This window comes from Argopecten irradians, chromosome 1 (assembly GCF_041381155.1).
Source record: "Argopecten irradians isolate NY chromosome 1, Ai_NY, whole genome shotgun sequence".
NCBI lineage: Eukaryota > Metazoa > Mollusca > Bivalvia > Pectinida > Pectinidae > Argopecten > Argopecten irradians.
Window position 1 is genome coordinate 69,471,465 of NC_091134.1, and position 18,168 is coordinate 69,489,632.

The following is an 18,168-nucleotide window of genomic DNA, read 5'->3' on the forward strand; positions in this document are numbered from 1 at the left end:
TGATATATTTGTTATGTGCATCCTTTCGCTGATTTCTTTTTTTTTTTTTTTATATATATATATATATATAGTGTACATCCTTTTTCCAGAAAAGTCTGTTTACCATTGTCATGTCTGTATTTGTTTTGCACAAAGGCTTTTTAGCCTATTTGCTAAATGAAATAAAGATTCCATACACTTGTATACAGGTCCAAGGGATGAACTTTCTGTATTCATGTCACTATGCATGCATGGTGCCTGAAAAAAAGAACCAACAATTTTTTTATATCTGTTGAATATGACAAAAATTGAAATGATCAATTTCAAATATATATAAATGAATAAATGTAGGTTCATTCTACAGGTTTTTTTTTTTTTTATTTTAGAGAAAACATTTTATAAGTTGTGAATGTGTCACTGATGCATTTGATAGAATCAAATATTGTTTCAAAAAAGATACAAAATTCATTATCTATAGTTCCAACAAAAATTCAGAATAATTATAAATGATACATGGCTGCAGTACATTTCAACTCTGTAAAGTTTGTCATATACACATGAACCAGGTACAGTTGTAATAAATATACAAACACTATTTATTATTATGACCAGAAATAATACTGTATGTGTCCTCCAAATATATCTAAAGAACAAGCTAAAACCTACATGTACATATGTATATGTGTATATCAGAACATATACAATACAATTTTACCAATTAACCTACAATGTAAATCCTATATACAATGTATGTGTATAACACTATCAGAACATGTACAGAACAAAAATTTACAAATTAAAAATCTATAAATATATACATCAGAACTGTATGAATTGACCGGTAGCATAATATTATAGATTAATTGAAACAAATCTTAGCTTGATAATGCACTAGCGGTTACATTCTAACTGTACATGCATTACAACGGTACATTTTATAAATATACAGGGCATTCATTACCCCTAAAGAGGCCCCACGAAAGAACCGCTATTTACCCCAGGGTTACGTTTTACGCGATTGGGGAACAGGTATGAAACATGTGACCATATGTGACCACTCATTTATGAAAAAATACTGCTAGGGACTATTTACATAATGATCAAAATACGAAGACTCACTCACTATCAGCTGAGCAGGGAGTACCGGGTAGTAGGCCTAGGTACGTACAGTAGCGGTCCGGAGCCGCGTGCTCGTTTGAACTGTTCTCTTCACTATAACAAGTTATATTAAAGGGCCACTACCTTTCCGAAACGGCTTTTAATTTTTAAAATAGGAATGTAAAACGAGATCAATAATTTTGTAGAGTCGCAGAAGTTATTAACTATACGTTTACTAGCACACTTATCATCACTTCAGAACTGTTTAATTAGAATAAATAAAATGTTAATTTTCATAACGCGGGTCGTTTTATGTTTCCCGCCGTCGTCCTAAATGCCGCGCGGTAGTTGACTATCACTGCGCCAGACGGCAAAACAGCGAAATGAATCTCCACTGTTATCGTACATTAGACAGGAAATCTTGCATATGTTTGGTGTTGTAACCTCATCTTAAACCATCGATATCTATTTTCTTTTGTTACAAATGTTTTTAAGAAACCTTTAAATTTTGCTCCGGAAAGGTAGTGGGCCTTTAAATCATTATTATTTTGAGTTACACAACAATGTTCCGATGGTGTGAAGCCGGTATGTTCAGATTGAGCAGGGTTGCATAATGATATGACGACATTCACAATTACCATTTCTAAATGCAGGTAACTTTAAATCGAAAAATAACCATGTTAAGAACGCTTTAAAATCATCAAAATGCGTGACGTAAAACTGATCTCAGCCATTCTAAATCGCCGGACCCCAAACACCAAAATCTCGCGCCTTCGGCGCTCGCAAATTCATCAAAATGCATCGTAAAACTCATCTCGGCCATTCTAAATCGAAATATTTTTTCCCGGAGCATACCCCCGTACCACCAAAACACTAAAATCTCGAGCCTTCGGCGCTCTCAAAATCATCAAAATGCATCATAAAACTCATCTCAGCCATTCTTAATCGTATTTTTTTTAGACCCCCGGACCCCCAAAACACTAAAAATCTCGCGCCTTCGTCGCTCGTACGTCAAATTTGGCCAATTTCCGTATTCATTAATATCCTGTTAGCGACGCCACTGTCTATAAATGTGTACAAGGACTAAATTTAATTATATATGTAACATACGGAAACTTCCGTACGTTTTGTCACGATGTAAAGATGACGTAACAGAATGTTGAAGTTCAACTTTAAATTTGATAACGACAAGTTTGACCTGACGGATGGCTATTCTGGAGTGTCCAGAATGTAGCCGTTGTGTTCCGTGCAAAGTCGGAGACCTAACTGATTTACAAATAAAATATATCACGCTTAAATAATGAACAGACAATAAAATTACAGAATCATGATTGACAGATATCGCTTATTGGGAGATTAATCAGTCGTGGTCAGTGTCCTTTAGGCAATTAGGATGGCCGTGACATTAATCCGGTTACTTAATAGAATGGAACATAATATCTTTCAGAAAAGGTATCGATGTAAATTGCCAGAGGATGTACACAGTTTTCACTACGGGGTTTTATCTCAAATGTCACAAACGATATATGTAGGGGGGGGGGGGGCTTGAATAAACGTGCGGAATGTAGGGGGGGGGGGCTTGAATAAACGTGCGGAAGTTTCTGCGTGTTAATCTACAAATTGAAATGAAATTATTTTTGCATAAGAAACATTATGGGTTGTAAATTTCTAGTTCGAAAAGTGGATCAAATGAATCTTTGCACGATTTGCTGAAAATGTAACGCTTATGCAAAAGCTGCAAAAGTATAATCTGGACTACAATATCTTATTTATTCTAGAGAATGGAATTTTGATATTTCATCCTTCGATTTTTTACCTCTGAAACTAACGTGAGCCCAGAACGTATTCATGCAAGATATTTTACTTATCATTGAATGGCCCGAAAAGGCCACAAATTGATACCTTCTTTTCACATTTAAACTTGATTCTTTATACTTTAGAATTAATGCCATAAAAACTTAATTGTCAGTTTTATTATAAGTAACAAGGGATCAATTTAAGGGGCTATTCATTGAAACATATAAAATTTCCTTTACTTACATGATAAATTGCAATAAGAGACTTTTACATATGTGTAATGCCCTTGGCTAACATGAGATGCAACTGTGAGATGCAACTTCGCCAGCCAAGGGTGTTCAGTACGATACTTTCCCTTAGTGCCTAGTTAAGCACAAGTGCATTTTGGGACTAATCGGAAGACAAGATGGTCGGCAGGCAGCCATCTTGGATCTTGACAATTTGAAGTTTTTCGTTGTTAGTGCTGTTTTTCATAAAGTACTGATTTGATTTTTCTGAAACTTCATATCCTTATTTCTTAGAATATACTGCCACAGAGTTTCTTTTCTATGACACGAAGTTCCCTCTGGGATTGTTACATATTTATAAAAGATTTCCACCATATCCATCTTTGGTGAACAATGTGACCTTCATTTATCGTACTTTTTAGCATCCTCAATTGAAGGCTATGTCTTAGACAACAGATGAACAGGTGATTTGATTCTTTTATGGACCAATTAAATGTGTTTTTCACATCGGTTGCAAAACGAATTACAAAATGTATACTGTATAACTTCTTCAAATCACTTTCGATGCCCGGATGTATGCTCAAGTGTACAATGTACATAAAAAGAATCGTATTGTAGCAGAAACACAAACACGTATGATTTTTCTCCTGAACAGCCTTCAGTTGACTATGATGTATAGTCCAGAGATTACGGCAGTAAATGGACTATTCTAGTATATTTTTTTATTTTCAAGGTTTCCCTTGGCCAATTGACCAATTGTACCGTTTTTGGGAATGATTGGATAACAATGTGACCGATAGGTGGCCATCTTAAATTTGACAATTGAATTGAGTTTGTTACAGTCTGCTATTTCTCATAATTTACTTTCTATGTAGGTTGTCTCATCTTGGTCCTTATTCGTAAATGCTCCATTTTAATACCGATAGCAAAAAATCCGGTATACAGAGCTGTCTTTTTAGCATTTACGAGCATTTTCACCCCAAGCTGACAGTTTGTTACTGGTAAAATCAGTCTGAAGTATAGGCCTACTATGTACATGTGAAATGTCTCATATCTTTTTTTTGTATAGTTTAGTTTATTTTACACATATTTTATTGTCAATACAAAAGACACAAGTTATTACGACTTATAAAGCATTCTCCTAACATACAATGACGAAACAAGAGACAATATTAAACATTAGATACAAAATTTACATTTTGAGAAAATCAAAATCTTTAATTTGATTTATAACATCAGAATGTTACTCGACAGTAAAGCAATTTTTCCTGTGTGAAATAATGTAACAGCTCGCTCTTTTGCGTGGTGTTTAGTACAACGCCGGGAAACATAAGACGACCCGCGTTATAGATATTAGAATTTATCATTTTTTCTTATTTAATTTTTTTTCTAAATAAAGCGAATAGTATCAGAAACAGTGATAGTATATAATAGACTCAAACAACGTTTAACCGTTGATTGTGTGAAGTTGGCTCGATATACGACATTCGACATTAAACATTCAAATATCGTTTGCCACCGAGCGGAATTTTGAATGTTGTGCAGCTCGACATACGACATTCAACATTCAGAATTTCATTAAATTTTGTGACGACGTAATGACATTAAAAACATGTAACATTCAGATCTTATATATAACTGACTAACGAACGGACGTACTTTTGAATGTTGTCAACATCCAGAAATTATGTATATAATTGACAAACGAACTATTTTTAAATGATGTGCAGCTCGACATACGACTTGACATTCAATATATTCAGAACTTGTGTACAACTGACTTTTGACCTGAAAAAATGTCACACCAAGGGACCTAACAAATAATAAACGGTATCAGGACATCTCGGCACTTGGAGACCTCGGCACTTGGGAAAAGAGACACGTCGGCATTTTTCGTAAGTCACCTCGGCACAATCCAGGGATGCGCTTTCCATTGGTCACAGGCCCTCTTTCGGAAAATTCAAGAGCTGGGATTACAGGTAACTAAACAAATATTAATCTTTTATGATTTTGATTATGATGTATATATTGCGTAACGTATTACTATTGCAATTCAAATATAAAGATGCTCCTTCTTACCTGTTATAGTATGATCCATTCAGTCAAGTTATAGTTATAATGCAATCGTTCTGATTATACATGAGAAATAAACATATTCTTTTCTTTTTCAGAGAGCATACAACGAGCGCAACAGCGTGTTTTCGTTTCTGCGACAGGTTATGGCGTTAAACTTCTTGCCCCCAGAGCAGATCAGACCAGCCTTCGAGAAGCTTGACAACAACGCCGTTCCAGAGATCCAGGCATTTATGGACTATGTGTTCAACACATGGATACGTAGCAGGTACGTTTAAACATCATTAAGCAGATAAATCACTTTATTTTATAGCAAGCTCATACTGTTTTTTAAATCTTACTATGCAATGAATCTTATTGATTTGAAGGCTTCAGATATCAGGAAAAGAAAAAAGTCTATGTTAATGTCACTTTTTCATTAGATTTGATTATAATAACTATATGTATATATATTTTCAGGGTCTTCACAGTATCTGAGTGGAGTGTGTTTGGGAAGGCCATCCGGACAAATAACGATGTTGAGGGGTGGCACAACAGACTGAACTCCAGATGTACCACGCGTGGCCAGGTCCCATTCTACCTCCTCATTCAGGAACTCTTCAAGGAGGCCAGCGCCATTCCGCTGCAGGTGCGACTGGTATCGGAGGGAAAACTGAAGAGGTATCAGAGACGGAGGACCACGGATGGACAGATCAAAGTGTTCCGCTTGTGGAAGTCATACCAACGCCAGGAGATTTCAACCAGCAGACTTTTGCGAGAGTGTTCGTTTTTACTCTAGTGTGATGTGACAGTGGTGATGTGACATATGATGATGTACGTGACAATGAAGCAGTGATGAGATGATGATTGATGATATGGTGCTAATTATACTGGTGATTATGGCAATATATTGATTAGATGACATATTGTTTAGATGATGATATATTGATTAGATGATAATATATTGATAAGATTATTGATTATATGATGAATATGATGTTAAGATGACGATATGGTATCATTATAAGGGTGTTACATTGTGCTAAAAGAAAGTAATAAAAGAATTTGATACTGATTTTGATGTGGTATGTTTTCATTTTGTAATCAATACATGTTCTCACAACAGAACTATTTCTTGTAAATATATTGGGATACATCAACCAGACAAAAGCATATTGAGAAACGTCACATTTTTATCTTATCATGAAAATAACAGAAAAATGATCGAAAATTACTCAAAATATATTAAATTAAAAAATAAAAATTATTAAATATAACATACTACAATCATATAGGTAAAAATAGTTGGTTCTCAATACCTGTTTATGTCTGGCATCTGTATGTTCATTAAAATCTACGATAGCGAGTGTCCATATTGTCGTCCAATTTTCGACATTTTTAGGCCTATATGTTTCTGATAATAACAAGTGATATTTTTGTAACCATGGCTTCTAATAAAGATATTCTTAAAAACACTATTTAAAGAATAAAAATATCATATCGTATCGGCAATCAAACCGTTATTCCAGTAGGTAGTCTTAGGAAGGACGACGAACAAACAATAAAAATGTATTTCGCGAAAACTAAGTAAACAACGGAGAAATATGGACATTCGCTAGATACATCAACAACATTTTGATTACAATTAGTGTAGTCATATATAAAGTAATATGAATTAAATATGAAAACCCGTTTTTTAAAATAATTTACACCGATCGTCACAGCTGCAGTGCATCTGCACACACGAGTTATTCCCCTTTAGCATGACCTATTTCCCAAAATCCAATGAAAATTATACATTCACGGAGAATAATCGTTATTTTCGTATATCAATAGACTATATAATGTTTAATAAAAAATAAGTGCCGAACTCTCTTCAAAAGTGCCGAACACTCCAAATGCCGAAAATAAAAGTGCCGAGATTACCAAGTGCCGAATATCAAAGTGCCGAGGTGACTAAGTGCCGAGGTCTCCAAGTGCCGAGATGCCTATGATTCATAATAAACAATGTCATTTTTGTAATATTTCATTCAAGCTTGCATCCATTATATATATATATATATATATATCGATTAAATAAAAATAGAGCATGTTGTTTAAAGTAAATACCTGATATTTGATTTTATAGTTGGCCTAATAATTTATTAGTTTATTTTTCCGCCCATCTCTCCGGATCCGGAGATTACGAGATTACCTCTTCAACACTACTTCCGGTGCTTTTCAACATGGCGCACGAAACAACACATGCTCGAAAGAGCAAGACGTTGTTTTTAAGAAATTTACCATATTCGACCACAAATGAAAAATTAGAAGAAATATTCGGCGATATTGGACCTCTAAAAACATGCTTTGTAGTAAAACCAAAAGGTAAGACTTGTCACTTTGTAAATGCTAGTTGTCTTTAGGCCTACTGATGATCGCTGGAGCCATGACCAGATATGAAGTGTGTAGCCACGTGTGATGTGTACTACAATAAATAACATCTATGTGATAGGCTAATAACCACCTTCACCTAGTAAATATTATGTCATGGAATAGAGGGATGAAGTAAAGCTAGAATTGGAAAAAGCGAGAGACTTATGTTTGATTATTCAGAGCATTTTCAAAGATGCTCCACCGCTGACAAATGGTATTTTTTCACTATCAAAACCAGAAGCACACGATTTAGTATTTTTCTTTAGTTTCAAAAGTTACTTACTTTACACCATTACCACCTAATCCAATAATATTAGATCTCGATATTGAGAAAATTCTGATGTGCAATATCGAGATCTAATGCCCGAACCCTATACGAGTCTTCGCAAGTTCCGCCCTCGAATTAGAGCGGAACTTTGACGCTTAATTACCAAGTGAAAAACTCACCAGAAATTGGCAGAATGTCAAAAAACATGTATAGCGTGAATCAGTAGTTATCCATGAACACATCCTGGTATAAGAATATGTATGACATAACATTAATCCAAGGAATAATCACACATTTAAGAGCTGACCCATAGCATCGCTGCATAATCTAGGCTAATTCCTATTCAAATTTTCGTCACTTCCTGTTTATCAAATTATAGTACGGTGTATCAAATGGAACGATAATATTAACAGTGGTAACCAAGGTTGTTTATATGCACGGAAACAAGTATTTTTTATTAGTTCTGATTGATTCTGGAAATATTTAAATAAATCAATGCATTTTAGTCGAAATACTACAAAATATTTCATAGATAATGATACTTTTACTTTCCGTCACCATTCCGTAATTTGTAACAACCGAGTAAAAATGGCGACCAGGTAGACTTACAAATAGTGGTGGGGGTATAGAAATGTCTAAATTCGGTATAACAGTGCAATAGTGACGTTTTGAATTTTGGATTTAACATGATTTGGGATAATTCTTTCAGGATATAAAAGGTTAGTGTAAACACAACTTGAAATTTAGAATTTATATCGAGCCCATTTCTGCGCCGTCTGAATCCTGCCTCGATTGTTAGAGGTTAGACACGACGTTATGATCAAAAGTGTCTCGTCGTGCTATACCTCTAACATTGTTGGAGTACATTACCACCATTGAACATTTTGAGCTTCTAATTTTACTTAAAGTTAAAAATATGAAAAATAATTAATTGCATCCCAAACCAATTCTGTGGCACTTTATCCTATGTGGAATAAAGTACTGATTGCGCATGCACCAAAAGCAAAAAAAAATTATTTAATATTATTTTCTGTGTTAATTAGACATAGATATACACGATTAAACACTGATTATTGTTCAAATGATGAATATCATTTATGCTCTGTTGGCGGTGGAGCATCTTTAAATTACTAAGGGATACTGTACAAAGAGATCAGGTCGGGGAAAAACACCAACTTGTGTATTATACGCAAACTAGCCTATTGTAGCCCAACTGGAATAGAGGGATGAAGTAAAGCTGGAGTTGGAAAAAGCGAGAGACTTATGTTTGATTATTCAGAGCATTTTTAAATTACTACGGTAAGGGATACTGTACAAAGAGATCAGGTCGGGGAAAAACACCAACTTGAGTATTATGCGCAAACTAGCCTATTGTAGCCCAATTTGAGTATGGATTTGTTACTAATTATAGACCAAATTGCTGAAATCTCAACTTTTGCTATCCTTTTAAAAATATTGCATTAGTATATGCCAATATATAATATTATATATTACTCAAACAGGTAACTGTTACTCAAATGGGTAACTGTTACCTATGCAGGGTTGTGCCCAACCTGATGCCCAAATAAAGTAAAAACATTTTAAATTTGTGCTGTAGAAGTGTTTGTTACTTAGGAACTTTATGCAACTTTTCTCAAAAAATATTTTTTCAATACTTTTTGACATGCAAATAAATCTTATTTTTGCATTTGTGTTATATTTCATAGGCAAATAAATGTGATTTGTGAAAATATTTGGGAACAGTTCATTTTAAAGCATATTTATCTATTTTTACCCTAATTAGTGACAAATTCATACTCCAATTGGGGTATAATACTCTAGTTTGCATATAAAACTCAAGTTAGTCCCCAATCTGGTAGATAAGCTTAGGGGATATGGTTGGTGGCAGAATGTTCTACATATACATGTATTCAACGAGTATGAATCAAACTGTGTATTGGCATAGGAGAGTAAGTCGCTTGATCACTGCTCCTGAATATAGTCGAGCATATATGATTTTCCTGAGCAAACCAAAAGCTCATTCAGTATGGAGTTGGAGTATAGTGGTCTCTACTCTAGCACCAAATGTAATAGGACAAAAGTAGTAAGCCGTGAGCCAGGATCAAACTTGCGACCTTAGACTTAATAAAATGCTGCGTGTGCTCTACAGACTGCGCTTAAGGGAATAGATGTAATTTGAAAGATAAAAGTAGATACTTATATATTATGTATGTCACTCAGTATATACTTATCCTGTTTAGTTCGACCTATCATGAATCATGAGTTTGTTACACGTTAATGCATGACTGGCTGATTGTTTGTATAGCAGGTTTTATTGGTATATAGTATACAAAGTGATACGAATACCTTCTAGCTTCATGATATGGGGAATTTCCCTTTAGCTCAGTTAGGCCGGCGTTGGGGGTTTGAGTCCAGCTGGCAGCACACTACTCTCGCCATGTTACATTTGGTGTCAGAGACCACTCAAAATGGAAGTGTTGGTAGGCTTCCTTGGAAAGAGAACCTGGGTTTCCATTGATCTGTGTTCGGAGACGCATATTTGAAAGTAGGCGGAATTTTATCAGGTTTTAGTTGTATATAGTGATATATATACGGTCGCCTTCTAGCTTCGCGCTAGGAGGAATTTCCTTTAGCTCTGTCGGTTTGAGCCCGGCTGTTACATTTGTATTGTACACTAGCTGTCATTGTACATGTGCCTTTGACTGTTTGAGAGGCCTTTAATTAGTAATGATATCATGCATATATATATATATATATGTTGTATCTTTATATATACTGCAAATAGCAGTCTGCTATATGTATGTATCTTCTACAGGTGCAGAGAAATGCCGAGGATTTGGCTATGTGGCTTATTCCATGATGTAAGTTGATCAGCTAGGTTTTATGGTTGTAGTTATTTTCAAATTGAGTTGTTTAATTATAAGTTATATAATATGAATCATGCTCTTGAATGTAAATGATATTTTTTTAAAACAGATAAACTGATTTGTTGGTGTTAGCCATATCCATTTCTCAAACTGAAGCTTTTGAATTCAGTAAATTAAGCTTGTCATGTAAACTTCTAATGATCATTTTAAGATTTTTTTCAGAACAAAGAATATTTGAACTCTTCTTAGGAAGGCTTCATATGTCGATTTATTTTTCATATCTTTTATATTGTTTCATAAAAGAAACAATATGTACGGTACTGTATTTTGCTGGAGAGGATAATAAATACCATAGATAATACCTTTTCATGATCAGTTATTTAAAATCTATGATCAGGGAAGATGCTGAAAAAGCCAAGGAGACCATTAAATCTGTAGATGGGAGGAAGATTATGATAGTGTATGCTGAGAGGAAGAAGGAAAACAGAATGAGAATGGAGGCATATAGCTATAGGAAAGCTCCACATGTCAAAGAGGAAGTGAAAGAGGAAGCTACAGATGAACAAAGCTCTGGTGGCCATGGTGAGAACAGTGAGGAAGATGATGATGAGGAGGATGATAACCAAAAAGGTAATATGATGTAGACATTCTCTACAATAGATATTATTATATACTCAGACTGCTATATGAGCATATTTAGTCAGAATTTAGCTCATACATAGTATAGAGAAGTGTTTATCTGGTAGTTGAGCTTTGATATTCTATGAAATGTCCTGAGATGGTATCTAGGGATGGTGTCCTGGGATGGTGCCCATGAATGATGTATGGGGATGGTGCCTAGGAAGGGTGTCCTTGTGTCCTGGGATGGTGTCCAGGGATTGTGTCCTGGGATGGTGTCCAGGGATGGTGTCCTGATGTCCTAGTGTCCAGGGATGATGTCCTGGGATGCTGTCCTTCGATGGTGTCCTTGGATAATGTCCTAGTGTCCAGGGATTATGTCTGAGGATGGTGTTGTAGGATGATGTCCTTGGGTATTGTCCTGGGATTGTGTCCAGGGATGGTGTCTGGGGATTGTGTCCTGGTGTCTGGGGATTGTGTCCGGGGATGTTTGGGGATGGTGTTCTGTAGCTGGGGATAGAGTTAACGTTCTGTAGCTGGGAATAGTGTTCTGTAGCTGGGAATAGTGTTCTGTAACTGGGGATGGTGTTCTGTAGCTGGGGATGGTGTTCTGTAGCTGGGGATGGTGTTCTGTTGCTGGGGATGGTGTTTTGTTGCTGGGGATGGTGCTGTAAGATGATGTCTTGGGTAGTGTCCTGGGATATTTATAGAATTACTGATATGGCACAACACTGTGTTAACATTACATCACAATTGTTCATACTACACATCACCTATTATATCTGAGTAGCTTGTGTTGAATCCTGAATATTTATTTTATACAGAGAAATCTTCTGGAATGGACAAACAACAGATTAAATACCTTTGGTCTAAAACGTTACTGGTCACTGGCTGGAAGAAGAATACATCATATGATGATGTTGAAAAATACATAACTAAATTGTGAGTTGCCTTAATTATTAATTATAATCAATATCTAAACAGAAAGCACCAATTCCAATTTATAATAAATTATGAAATCTCAATACATATGATAATTTTCAAACAGGAAGTTCTATTTTAATTTTCAAACAGGAAGTTCTATTTTAATTTTCAAACAGGAAGTTCTTTTTTAATTTTCACTGCCCATCATTTTCATCTGATGATGGTGGGCTATTCAAATCGCCTTTTGTCCATGGTCCGTCCGCCCTTCTGTCCATTAACAATTCTTGTTACCTCTATTTCTCAAAAAGTACTGAAGGGATCTCTCTCAAATTTCATGTGCAGGTTGCCCTAGGACCCTACGTGGCATTTACATGGTGAACAAGATGGTCGATAGGCAGCCATCTTGAATTTTTATAGTTGAAGTTTGTTACCACTATTTCTGAGAAAGTGCTGAAGGGATCTGTCTCAAATTCTATGTGCATGTTCTCCTAGGACCCTAGTTGTGTATATAGCATTTTGGGACCATTTGGTGGCCTCCATCTTGGATTTTAATAAATCAAAATTATTTCCCTATTTCTCAGAAAGCACTGAAGCAATCTGTCTCAAATTTTATATGAAAGATGTGTGAAAAGCAGAGAAAAGATCCCTCTGTCAGTCATAGATCATTCTTTGGTGGGCGCCAAGATCCCTGGATCTCTTGTATAATTTGATGGTTTGCAATGTGATACCAATCAGCTGTTTGATAATAGTACATGCATGTTTCAAAAATATATATAAAGAAACAAATAATAACAGATGAACACTACTCATGTGTTCAGAGTAGCAAATCAAGTTTGTACAGCTAAAAAAAGTCTACTATTGAAAGATGCTTAGAAATGGGAATGCCACTTATTGTAAATAGTTTTTACTTTAATTACTCACAGATATGATATAAAATTCTGTTGAATTACTTGTGTTAATCAGAAACATAAAGAACATCAACAAACTGGAGTTTCCATTGAGAAACTGTGAACAGCCTACAGCCATGGTGAGGTTCAAATGTATCAGAGACAAGAATACTGGACAGAGGAAATTCGAGGCAAATCGCGGCGAGAAAGGTAGAGATTATTTCATTAGTTTTTTTGGAAGTTTTCATCATTTTCTGATGTAAATGTAATTTACAAGCAATTCAAAAAAATAGAAGTGAGCTATGAGCTGGAATAATGTAATGTTCATTCAGTGCTCCAGTTAAGACGAGTACACAGGTAAAGTATCCATTAAAATTTGTCAAGTACACCTAAAAATGGTATGAATGTTTACTAATTACTCCTACAATATATGTACATTTTTGTTATAAGCGCTTACTTTCAGAAATAAAATCAGAAGACATGTAGTAAAATCATAAGAATTCAGTCATGCATTAAGGGTGTTCTTGTTTCAGATAGATATTTGCACAATTGCTAGCTTGTCAATTATTTTATACTGACTGTCTGTAACCACATGTCTTTTCCTAACACGTCTCTGTTAACTTCTGGGTTCAACCAGATGTCTCTTCCTTTTCAAAAGTGCAAGTACAATTACTCACCCCTCCAAAAATTATCTCGAGCATCGTTAATTAATTTGTTTGCAAGAGCTTTCAAAAGAACATAATCAACTTGTGTTTGTCATAGGACTTTGGGTTATATTTGGTCCTTTTTGTCATAGGACTTTGGGTTATATTTGGTCCTTTTTGTCATAGGACTTTGGGTTATATTTTGCACTTTTTGTCATTAGTTTTTAGCTCATTTTGCACTTTTTGTCATTAGTTTTTGTTTATATTTTGCACTTTTTGTCATTAGTTTTTGTTTATATTTTGCACTTTTTGTCATTAGTTTTTGTTTATATTTTGCACTTCTTGTCATTAGTTTTTGTTTATATTTGGTACTTTTTGTCATTAGTTTTTGTTTATATTTTGCACTTTTTGTCATTAGTTTTTGTTTATATTTGGTACTTTTTGTCATTAGTTTTTGTTTATATTTTGCACTTTTTGTCATTAGTTTTTGTTTATATTTTGCACTTCTTGTCATTTGTTTTTGTTTATATTTGGTACTTTTTGTCATTAGTTTTTGTTTATATTTTGCACTTTTTGTCATTAGTTTTTGTTTATATTTGGTACTTTTTGTCATTAGTTTTTGTTTATATTTGGTACTTTTTGTCATTAGTTTTTGTTTATATTTTGCACTTTTTGTCATTAGTTTTTAGCTCACCTGGCCTGAAGGGCCGGTGAGCTTATGTCATGGCGCGGCGTCCGTCGTCCGTCCGTCCGTCCGTCCGTCCGTCGTCCGTCCGTCCGTCGTCGTCCGTCCGTCAACATTTCCTTTAAATCGCTACTAGTCATAGAGTTCTGCATGGATTGTAACCAAATTTGGCCAGACACATCCTTGGGGGAAGGGGAACAGAACTTGTATAAATTTTGGCTCTGACCCCATGGGGGCAGGAGAGGCGGGGCCCAATAGGGGTAATAGAGGTAAATCCTATAAATCGCTACTTGTCCTAGAGTTCTGCATGGATTGTAACCAAATTTGGCCAGAAACATCCTTGGGGGAAGGGGAACAGAACTTGTATAAATTTTGGCTCTGACCCCCTGGGGGCAGGAGGAGCGGGGCCCAATAGGGGAAATAGAGGTAAATCCTATAAATCGCTACTTGTCCTAGAGTTCTGCATGGATTGTAACCAAATTTGGCCACAAACAGCGTTGGGGGAAGGGGAACAGAACTTGTATAAATTTTGGCTCTGACCCCCAGGGGGCAGGAGGGGCGGGGCCCAATAGGGGTAATAGAGGTAAATCCTATAAATCGCTACTTGTCCTAGAGTTCTGCATGGATTGTAACCAAATTTGGCCAGAAACATCCTTGGGGGAAGGGAAACAGAACTTGTATAAATTTTGGCTCTGACCCCCAGGGGGCAGGAGGGGCGGGGCCCAATAGGGGTAATAGAGGTAAATCCTATAAATCGCTACTTGTCCTAGAGTTCTGCATGGATTGTAACCAAATTTGGCCACAAACAGCCTTGGGGGAAGGGGAACAGAACTTGTATAAATTTTGGCTCTGACCCCCAGGGGGCAGGAGGGGCGGGGCCCAATAGGGGTGAAATAGAGGTAAATCCTATAAATCGCTACTTGTCCTAGAGTTCTGCATGGATTGTAACCAAATTTGGCCAGAAACATCCTTGGGGGAAGGGGAACAGAACTTGTATAAATTTTGGCTCTGACCCCCAGGGGGCAGGAGGGGCGGGGCCCAATAGGGGTAATAGAGGTAAATCCTATAAATCGCTACTTGTCCTAGAGTTCTGCATGGATTGTAACCAAATTTGGCCAGAAACATCCTTGGGGGAAGGGGAACAGAACTTGTATAAATTTTGGCTCTGACCCCCAGGGGGCAGGAGGGGCGGGGCCCAATAGGGGTAATAGAGGTAAATCCTATAAATCGCTACTTGTCCTAGAGTTCTGCATGGATTGTAACCAAATTTGGCCAGAAACATCCTTGGGGGAAGGGGAACAGAACTTGTATAAATTTTGGCTCTGACCCCCAGGGGGCAGGAGGGGCGGGGCCCAATAGGGGTAATAGAGGTAAATCCTATAAATCGCTACTTGTCCTAGAGTTCTGCATGGATTGTAACCAAATTTGGCCAGAAACATCCTTGGGGGAAGGGGAACAGAACTTGTATAAATTTTGGCTCTGACCCCCCATGGGCAGGAGGGATGGGGCCCAATTGGGGAAATAGAGGTAAATCCTATAAATTGCTACTTGTCCTAGAGTTCTGCATGGATTGTAACCAAATTTGGCCAGAAACATCCTTGGGGGAAGGGGAACAGAACTTGTATAAATTTTGGCATTGACCCCCCCAGGGGCAGGAAGGGCGGGGCCCAATAGGGGAAATAGAGGTAAATCCTAAAAATTCTACTTGTCTTAGAGTTCTGCATGGATTGTAACCAAATTTGGCCAGATACATCCTTGGGGTTAACAGAATTCATATAAATTTTGGCTTTGACCCCCCTGGAGGAGAAAGAGTGGGGCCCAATAGGGGAATTAGAGGTAAATATCCAAATTTCTTCAGAAAAGAAACAATGAACTTATATTCAGAACATTAACTGGCATTACAAACCAGGTGAGCGATACAGGCCCTCTGGGCCTCTTGTTGTTTATATTTTGCACTTTTTGTCATTAGTTTTTGTTTATATTTGGTACTTTTTGTCATTAGTTTTTGTTTATATTTTGCACTTTTTGTCATTAGTTTTTGTTTATATTTTGCACTTCTTGTCATTAGTTTTTGTTTATATTTGGTACTTTTTGTCATTAGTTTTTGTTTATATTTTGTACTTTTTGTCATTAGTTTTTGTTTATATTTTGCACTTTTTGTCATTAGTTTTTGTTTATATTTTGCACTTCTTGTCATTAGTTTTTGTTTATATTTTGCACTTTTTGTCATTAGTTTTTGTTTATATTTTGCACTTTTTGTCATTAGTTTTTGTTTATATTTGGTACTTTTTGTCATTAGTTTTTGTTTATATTTTGCACTTTTTGTCATTAGTTTTTGTTTATATTTTTTGTCATTAGTTTTTGTTTATATTTTGCACTTTTTGTCATTAGTTTTTGTTTATATTTGGTACTTTTTGTCATTAGTTTTTAGCCCACCATCATCGGTTGGCTATTCAAATCGCCCTGCGTCCGTGGTCCGCCGTCCGTCGTCCGTCGTCAGTCCGTAAACAATGCTTGTTATCACTATTTCTTAAAAACTGCTGCAGGGATATTGTTCAAACTTCACATGGAGGGTCCCCTTGGTCCATATTTGTGCCATACAGATTTTGAGGCTGATCGGAAAAAAATGGCCGCCAGGCAGCCATCTTTGATTTTGGCAGTTGAAGTTTGTTATCGATAATTTTTGAGAACTACTGAAGGGATTTTGTTCAAACTTCACATGAAGATTACCCTTGGTCCCTAGTTGTGCCATACAGATTTTGAGGCTGATCGGAAAAACAAGATGGCCGCCAGGCAGCCATCTTTGATTTTGGCAGTTGAAGTTTGTTATCGATATTTTTTGAGAACTACTGAAGGGATTTTGTTCAAACTTCACATGGAGGTTACCCTTGGTCCCTAGTTGTGCCATACAGATTTTGCGGCTGATCGGGAAAACAAGATGGCCGCCAGGCAGCCATCTTTGATTTTGGCAATTGAAGTTTGTTATCGATATTTCTTGAGAACTACTGAAGGGATTTTGTTCAAACTTCACATGGAGGGTACCCTTGGTCCCTAGTTTTGCCATACAGATTTTGAGGCTGATCGGAATAACAAGATGGCCGCCAGGCAGCCATCTTTGATTTTGGTAGTTGAAGTTTTTTATCGATATTTCTTGAGAACTACTGAAGGGATTTTGTTCAAACTTCACACGGAGGTTACCCTTGGTCCCTAGTTGTGCCATACAGATTTTGAGGCTGATCGGAAAAACAAGATGGCCGCCAAGCAGCCTTCTTTGATTTTGGCAGTTGAAGTTTTTTATCGATATTTCTTGAGAACTACTGAAGGGATTTTGTTCAAACTTCACATGGAGGTTACCCTTGGTCCCTAGTTGTGCCATACAGATTTTGAGGCTGATCGGAAAAACAAGATGGCCGCCAAGCAGCCATCTTTGATTTTGGCAGTTGAAGTTTGCTATCGTTATTTCTTGATAACTACTGAAGGGATTTTGTTCAAACTTCACATGGAGGTTACCCTTGGTCCCTAGGTGTGCCATACAGATTTTGCGGCTGATCGGGAAAACAAGATGGCCGCCAGGCAGCCATCTTTGATTTTGGCAATTGAAGTTTGTTATCGATATTTCTTGAGAACTACTGAAGGGATTTTGTTCAAACTTCACAAGGAGGGTACCCTTGGTCCCTAGTTTTGCCATACAGATTTTGAGGCTGATC

General features: G+C 36.4%; 2 protein-coding genes across 2 annotated transcripts in view; both read left to right on the forward strand.

The window, feature by feature from the left end:
• Positions 1-4,605: 4,605 nt before the first annotated feature.
• LOC138306843 (uncharacterized) lies at positions 4,606-6,229 on the forward strand. Its single transcript, XM_069247344.1, has 3 exons — positions 4,606-5,080; positions 5,273-5,442; positions 5,634-6,229. Exons 2-3 carry the CDS (start codon positions 5,321-5,323, stop codon positions 5,950-5,952), a joined length of 441 nt encoding a protein of 146 aa, XP_069103445.1. The 5' UTR covers positions 4,606-5,080; positions 5,273-5,320; the 3' UTR covers positions 5,953-6,229.
• Positions 6,230-7,349: 1,120 nt separating this feature from the next.
• The window catches only part of LOC138308476 (RNA-binding protein 28-like), a 48,087-nt gene continuing 37,268 nt past the window's right edge, over positions 7,350-18,168 (forward strand). Inside the window, exons 1-5 of the mRNA XM_069249464.1 lie at positions 7,350-7,520; positions 10,652-10,697; positions 11,101-11,333; positions 12,146-12,263; positions 13,209-13,342. Coding sequence (XP_069105565.1) covers positions 7,379-7,520; positions 10,652-10,697; positions 11,101-11,333; positions 12,146-12,263; positions 13,209-13,342 — 673 coding nt within the window. The 5' untranslated portion in view covers positions 7,350-7,378. The remainder of the gene's footprint in view (positions 7,521-10,651; positions 10,698-11,100; positions 11,334-12,145; positions 12,264-13,208; positions 13,343-18,168) is intronic.